The 8173-nt window shown below is 49.3% G+C and overlaps 1 protein-coding gene across 1 annotated transcript; it reads right to left on the reverse strand.

Annotated features, from left to right (window-relative positions):
* Positions 1–1140: 1140 nt before the first annotated feature.
* Positions 1141–2199, reverse strand: LOC117871997 (olfactory receptor 52K1-like). Its single transcript, XM_034759927.1, has one exon. The coding sequence runs from the start codon at positions 2197–2199 to the stop codon at positions 1141–1143; it is 1059 nt and encodes a 352-aa protein (XP_034615818.1).
* Between the last annotated feature and the right edge of the window lie 5974 nt (positions 2200–8173).

Consider the following 8173-nt stretch of genomic DNA (forward strand, 5'->3'; position numbering starts at 1 on the left):
AGTGAGGTGGCAAAGTTTGCAGATGATACTAAACTGCTAAAGATAGTTAAGTCCAAAGCAGACTGTGAAGAACTCCAAAAAGATTTCACAAAACTAAGTGATTGGGCAACAAAATGGCAAATGAAATTTAATGTGGATAAATGTAAAGTAATGCACATTCGAAAAAATAACCCCAACTATACATACAATATGATGGGGGCTGATTTAGCAACAACAAATCAGGAAAAAGATCTTGGAGTCATCGTGGATACTTCTCTGAAGATGTCCACGCAGTGTGCAGAGGCGGTCAAAAAAGCAAACAGGATGTTAGGGTTCATTAAAAAGGGGATAGAGAATAAGACTGAGAATATATTATTGCCCTTATATAAATCAATGGTACGCCCTCATCTCGAATACTGCGTACAGATGTGCTCTCCTCATCTAAAAAAAGATATACTGGCACTAGAAAAGGTTCAGAGAAGGGCAACTAAAATGATTAGGGGTTTGGAACGGGTCCCATATGAGGAGAGATTAAAGAGGCTAGGACTCTTCAGCTTGGAAAAGAGGAGACTAAGGGGGGATATGATAGAGGTATATAAAATCATGAGTGATGTGGAGAAAGTGGATAAGGAAAAGTTATTTATTCCTTCCCATAATACAAGAACTAGGGGTCACCAAATGAAATTAATAGGCAGCAGGTTTAAAACAAATACAAGGAAGTTCTTCTTCACGCAGCGCACAGTCAACTTGTGGAACTCCTTACCTGAGGAGGTTGTGAAGGCTAGGACTATAACAGGGTATAAAAGAGAACTGGATAAATTCATGGTGGTTAAGTCCCTTAATGGCTATTAGCCAGGATGGGTAATGAATGGTGTCCCTAGCCTCTGTTTGTCAAAGGATGGAGATGGATGGCAGGAGAGAGATCACTTGATCATTGCCTGTTGGTCCACTCCCTCTGGGGCACCTGGCATTGGCCACTGTTGGTAGACAGGATACTGGGCTAGATGGTCCTTTGGTCTGACCCGGTACGGCCGTTCTTATGTTCTCTGAAGGTCCCAATCTTGCAAGGCGCTGAGTGCCTCCAGCTCCCAGCACGGTCACGGGGAGTTGAAGGTGCTCGGCTTCTGCAGAGGAACGATCCCTCTGTTACCAGTTACACGTCTATCCTCCAATGTCTTCTGCGGTAGCTCCCAGGGCCTGTTTCTTTGCGGCGGAGGGCAGAGCCTTGTCATCCCGAGCAGGGAACGCCTCATGTGGCTCAGCACCGGCGACATGCCTTCTCCCGAAGGACCTCAGGACACGCTGCTTGATCTCTTTCGTCCTCATGCCATAGATGATGGGGTTGACGGTGGATGGGAGTAGCAGGTAGATGCAGCTCAGCAGGTTATGCACGTCCTGCGAGATGGCCTGGCCAGCCCGGTACACGATAGAGGAGGAGAGGAAGGAAGAGTACATGAAAAACATCATCAGCAGCTGGGTGCTGCAGGTGTGGAAGGCTTTCCGCCGTAGGCTGCCTGAGGCGATTTGCAGGGCTGTGTGGACGATGGAGGCGTACGAGGCCAGGATACAGACGGTATCGAAGAGGAGGATGACGGCTCCCACCACCATGCCCAAGATGCTGTTGCAGGACGTGCTGCTGCAGGCCAGACTCACCAGGGCTATGTGCTCACATGCGAAATGCTGGATAACGTTGGACTGGCAGAAAGGCAGCCTGGAGGCTAGAACGACCATGGGGCAGACCACGGAAATGCCACGGATCAGGGCAGCGAGGGTCAGCATCGCCAACAGGCGCTTGGACATGATGTTCATGTAGTGCAGCGGCTTGCAGATGGCGACGTACCTGTCCAGCGCCATCATCAGGAGAACAGAAGAGTCCATTCCAATCATCAGGTAGATGAAGAACATCTGGGCCAGGCAGCCGGGCAAGGAGACATGGCTGGAATGGAACAAGAAGGCCAGCAACATCTGGGGCATGATGGCGTTGGTGCTGCAGAGCCCCACGGCAGAGAGAAGTGAGATCAGTAGGTACATGGGGGAGTGCAGGCTCTCCTCCACCTGGATGGTGTAGATAACAATGCAATTTGCCACCACATTCACCAGGTAAAGGAGGAAGAACGGAATGAAGAGGAGAGGGTGAAACTCCTGCAGCCCAGAGAATCCGAGCAGGATGAAATCTGTGTAGGAGACATTCCCGTCTGGGCTTCGTGTCTCTCCTGCCATGCTAGGGCTGGGCGCTGAGGGGATCGCAGAGCTCTGACGGGAAGGATGTCACCTTTCTAGGTTAGAATTTTTCTGGCAAGTTATAATGGCTACAGAATGAATGGCTGGTTTGCAGAGCGGGTCTGTCTCTTTATAATGCGCCCATGCCTGTGGTATCTCAGCCCCAGTATCCTGACAACATTATTAGTATTAGATCCAGAGATTACTTACAGTCCTTTAATAGTCCCTGTCAAGATGTAAAGTGTCCAGAGAGGCTCTGAGAAACACTGCTGAGATGATTCTGATCCAGCTCGCCTGGCCAGGGCAGCGAGGAGTCGGTCTTTAGTTCATGCGTCTGACGAAGTGGGCATTCACCCACGAAAGCTTATGCTCTAATACATCTGTTAGTCTTAAAGGTGCCACAGGACTCTCTGTTGTCTTTAGTTCAGGCACTGAGTGAAAGGAGCTGAAGCACTCAAGGTATTTATGCTCCTCTTGGAAACCCCTGTGGAGCTGATGTCACTATACCTGAATCAGAGACGTACGAGGCTTGGGCTCTGTATGGCACAGGCATGTAGCAATTCTCCATCCCATCCAGCGTCAGTGGTTTTATAACAACAACGCCTTGGCCATTAGAAATGGCTGTCCTCTGTTGCAGACTGGTTTGTTATTGTAAGGTTGCGTCTGGGCCCTGGTGTGCTGACGCCACTGCTGATCGTGCTGAGCAATACGGATATAATCATAGACGTGTGGAGCTGGAAGGGGCCTCAAGAGGTCATCTAGTCCAGCCCCCTGTGTTGAGGCAAGAGCAAGTAAATCTAGAGACAGGGGTTTGTCCAACCTGGTCTTACAAACCTCCAGTGACGGGGATTCCACAACCTCCCTTGGACGCCTGTTGCAGAACTTAACTCCCCTGAGAGTTAGAAAGATTTTTTTAATTCTAACCTGAATCTCCCTTGTTGCAGATTAAGCCCATTACTTCTAGTCCATACTTCAGTGGACATGGAGAACAATTGATCATGGTCCTCTTTAGAACAGCCCTTAACGTATTTGAAGACTATAGGCTGGTCCCCCCTCAGTCTTCTTTTCTCAAAACTAAACATGCCCAGTTTTTTAAACCTTTCCTCATAGGCCAGATCTTCAACACCATTTATCATTTTTGTTGCTCTTCTCTGGACTCTCTCCAGTTTGTCTCCATCTTTCCTAAAGTGTGGTGCCCAGGACTAGATGCAGGACACCAGGTGCTGCAGGCTGACTGTGCATTGTGTGAAGACGTACTTCCTTTTGTTTGTTTTAAAGCTTCTGTCTATTAATTTCATCCAGGGTTGCCAGGTGTCCGGTTTTCACACTGGCGGCTCCAGTCGGCACTGCCGACTGGGCCGTTAAAAGTCCGGTTAGCGGTGCAGTGGGGGCCCAGGGCTAAGGCAGGATCCCTGCCTGCTCTAGCTTTGCACGGCTCCCAGAAGTGGCCACCAGATCCTGGTGGCCTGTAGGTTCATGGGCGGCCAGGGAAGCTTCGCACGCTGCCCCCACCCCAAGTACATAAGAACATAAAAACGGCCCTACTGGGTCAGACCAAAGGTCCATTTAGCCCAGTATCCTGTCTTCTGACAGTGGCCAATGCCAGGTTCCCCCAGAGTGAATGAACAGAACCGGTAATCATCAAATGATCCATCCCCTGTCGCCCATTCCCAGATTCTGGCAAACAGAAGCTAGGGACACCATCCCTGTCCATCCTGGCTAATAGCCATTGATGGACCTATCCTCCATGAATTTATCTAGTTCTTTTTTGAACCCTGTTATAGTCTTGGTCTTCACAACATCCTCTGGCAAGGAGTTCCACAGGTTGACTGTGTGTTCAGTACCAGCTTTGCAGCTCCTATTGGCTGGAAACCGTGACCAATGGAGCTGCAGGGGGAGGTGCCTGTGGGCGCAAAGGCAGTGCTCACTGCACAGAGCCACCTGACTGCCCATGCGCCTAGAGGCCACAGGGACCTGGCAGCTTCTTCCTCAGAGCCACAGTAAGTGCTGCCAGGACCCCGCACCCCCCATACCCCAACCCCCTGGCCCAGCCCAAGCCCCTTTCTGAACCCCAAACCCCTCATCCGCAGCCCCACCCCGAGCCAGAGCCCTCGCACATCCCCTGCAACCCAACCCCCTGCCCCATCCCAGAGTCCCCTCCCACACCCCAAACCCCTCATCCCAGGCCCCATCCCAGAGCCCCCCCCCCCAGCCGGAGCCTTCCCCCCCCCCCACCCCAGCCCCCTGCCCCAGCCTGCAGCCCCCTCCTGCACCCCAAAGCCCTCATCCCCAGTACCACCCCAGAGCCCACACCCCCAGCTGGAGCCTTCACCGCCCTGCACCCCAAACTCCTGTCCCAGCCTGGAGCCCCCTCCTGCACCCCAAAGCCTGCACCCCCAGTTAGAACCCTCAGCCCGTCCCGCACCCAAATCCCCTGCCTCAGACCAGTGAAAGTGAGTGAGGGTGGGGAAGAGTGAGCAACAGAGGGAGGGGCCTCAGAGAAGGGGTGGGGCCTCAGAGAAGGGGTGGGACCTCAGAGAAGGGGCAGGGCAGGGACGGGGCACGGGTGTATGGTTTTGTGTGATTACAAGGTTGACAATCCTAATTTCATCAGGTATCTTCTAGTTTTTGTGTTATGTGAAGGGGTAAATAACACTTCCTTATTCACTTTTTCCACAACACTCATGATTTTATAGGCCTCTATCATATATCCCCTTAGTTGTCTCTTTTCCAAGCTGAACAATCCCTGTCTTTTTAATCTCTCCTCATATGGAAGCTGTTCCATACCCCTAATCAGTTTTGCTGCCCTTCTCTGTACCTTGACAAATTATAATATATCTTTTTTGAGATGGGGTGATCAGAACTTCATGCAGTGTTTAAGGTGTGGGCGTACCATGGATTTCTATAGTGGCATTACGATACTTTCTCTCCTTTATTATATTTTCAACCAATTTGCCTGGTGTTGAAGTTAGGCTTACTGGTCTGTAATTGCCAGGATTGCCTCTGGAGCCTTTTTAAAAAACCAGGTGTTGCATTAGCTGTCCTCCTGTCATCTGGTGCAGAAGCTGCTTGAAGTGATAGGTTACATACCCCAGTTAGTAGTTCTGACATTAGATATTTGAGTTCCTTCAGAACTCCTGGGTGAATCCCATCTGGTCCTGGTGACTTATAACTGCTTAATTTATCAATTTGTTCCAAAATCTCCTCTACTGACACCTCAATCTGGGACAGTTCCTCAGATTTGTCACCTACAAAGAATGGCTCAGGTGTGGGAATCTCCCTCACATCCTCTGCAGAGAAGACCGATGCAAAGAATTCACTTAGCCTCAACACAACAGCCTCATCTTCCTTGCGTGCTCCTTTAGCACCTCAATTGTCCACTGGCCCCACTGACTGTGTGGCAGGCTTCCTGCTTCTGAGGTACTTACAATATTTTTTTGCTGTGTTTAGTTTGTGTGTCTCTAGCTAGTTGCTCTTCAAATTGTTCTTGGTTTGCTTTCTTATACTGTTATACCTGACTTGCCAGAGTTTATGCTCCTTTTTATTGTTCTTACTAGGATGTGAGCTCCAGTTTTTAAATGATGTCTTTGTGTCTCTAACCACCTCATTTATTCCACTGTTTAGCCACGGTGGCATTTTTTTTTGGTCCTCTTACTGTTTTTATTCATGGTGATTATATTTAGTTTTACTAATATCAAGATAACAAACTACCAAGCTTTAAATGTCAAGCTACGGCACATCTACAGCACTGCTCCATCCACGAGGCAAAGATGGAAACAGGTTGCTTTGGCATGCTTTGTACTTGACAACGCCATGCTGGCTGTTCCTTACAACCTATTATCCTTGAGGTGCTTGCAAATTGATTGTTCAGTAATTTGTTCCAGTATCTTTCCAGGTATTGAAGTCATGCTGAGTGGTCTATAATCCTCTGGATCCGTTTTGTTCCCTTTTTTAAAGATAGGTGTTAGGTTTGCCCTTCTCCAGTCCTCTGGGACCTCACATGCCCTGCATGAGTTCTCAAAGATAATTGCTAATGGTTCAAGATTGCTTCAGCTAGTTTTTTAAGTACGGTAGGGTGAATTTAGTCAGGCCGTACCAACTTGAATACATCTAATTTAGCTAAATATTCTTTAACTTGTTCTTTCCCTATTTTGGCTTGTGCTCCTTCCGGGTACCCCCCTATTAAATGTGTTGAGTATCTGGTCACAATTAACCTTTTTGGTGAAGACTGAAGCAAAACAGACATTAAACACTTCAGCCTTCTTGATGTCAGCAGTTATTAGCTCTCCTTTCCCCACTAAGTAGAGGACCTGCACTTTCTTTCATCTTCATCTTCCTCTTGCTCCTAATGCATTTAAAGCAGTGGTTCTCAAAGCCGGTCCGCCGCTTGTTCAGGGAAAGCCCCTGGCGGGCCGGGCTGGTTTGTTTACCTCCTGCGTCCACAGGTTCGGCCAATTGCAGCTCCCACTGGCCGCGGTTCGCCGATCCAGGCCAATGGAGGCTGCGGGAAGGGCGGCCAGCACATCCCTCGGCCCGCGTCGCTTCCTGCAGCCCCCATTGGCCTGGAGCGGCGAACCGCAACCAATGGAAGCCGTGATCGGCCGAACCTGTGGACGTAGCAGGTAAACAAACCGGCCCGGCCCGCCAGGGGCTTTCCCTGAACAAGTGGTGGACCGGCTTTGAGAACCACGGCTCTACAGAACCATTATTCCTGAGTCTCACCATTCCTCTGCTCCCTAGCTGTGAAACCCACTGGGAAACCGTGTGTCTCTCCATCGCCCTCTAGTGTCAGGTCCACATAGAATGCAACAGTCTTCAACTGCTACCAGTTACTGTGTTAGCTCAAATAGTGTAGGACAGAGTGGTGGAGCTAAAGCTCCCAACGTGGGGGTCCATGTGATGACGTTTTTGTTTTTTTTCAAATTATATATTTTTAAAACACTTAAGAAGTTGCATAAAATCCCCCCTTATAGTTGAAGTAACATTCTGTGGAAAAAATAGTGTGTAACATAATGCATATGCGCAAGGGAGCTGAATTAACATTCCACGGACAATCCTAATTCTTAATCTTTGAGTGCTTGACTTCGCCATCTTAACATTCTTTTAATAGCAGTTTTTTGGCAGAAGCTGGGAATGGGCGACAAGGGATGGATCACTTGATAATTGCCCTGTTCTGTTCATTCCTCTGGGGCACCTGGCACTGGCCACTGTTGGAAGACAGGACACTGGGCTAGATGGACCATTAGTTTGACCAAGTATGGCCGTTCTTATGTTCTTATGTTTTAATATGTATAGACATTTTCAAGTTATTTCCTGATAATTATAGATGAGGTCAGTATCCATTGTTCTGAGACGTCTATATAATAAAAGCAGCGTCTGTGTAATCGATCGATTAGATCGATCGATCACTGGCTATTGGCATGTGAGCAGAGGGTATTTTGTATGGTTCGTAAAGCCATAGTTTCAATAAAGTTGTTGCTAAGCCCTGAAAGTGGCTTCCTGCATGCAGCAATTAGCACCTACTATTTCCACATGCCCTTCCCATCATTCTTAACTGGCTGACTTTGGTGGGAGGGGGGTGTTGAAGGACGAGGTTGTTTGGTGTAGAAGGGACAGTGAGGATGAGCATGCGGAGATGCTGCCCAAGGAAAGGACAAGGCTGGCATCAGTGCTGGAGCGGAGGGAGCAGCCGGCAATGTGAAAAGAGACGAGAGCGCAGAGCCGGGACGGGCCTGGAAGGGAAGGACAAGAAGTGTGACCTGGAAACAGAGGTTGGGGAAGGATTGATGGGGGGAGGGGCGATATGGGCAGCATGACAGCAACACAAGAGCCCTTTTTAACCGACTCGCCTGCCCTCCTGCATAACACTGACCACAGAGCCTCACCCAGCGGTTCCTGCATCAAGCCCAGGACTTTTGGGTGAGCCAGAGCATTTCTTCCAGCATCGAGACGCCTCCCCCAGGCCTTGGGAGCT

The sequence above is a fragment of the Trachemys scripta genome, chromosome 1 (genome assembly GCF_013100865.1).
Source record: "Trachemys scripta elegans isolate TJP31775 chromosome 1, CAS_Tse_1.0, whole genome shotgun sequence".
NCBI lineage: Eukaryota > Metazoa > Chordata > Testudines > Emydidae > Trachemys > Trachemys scripta.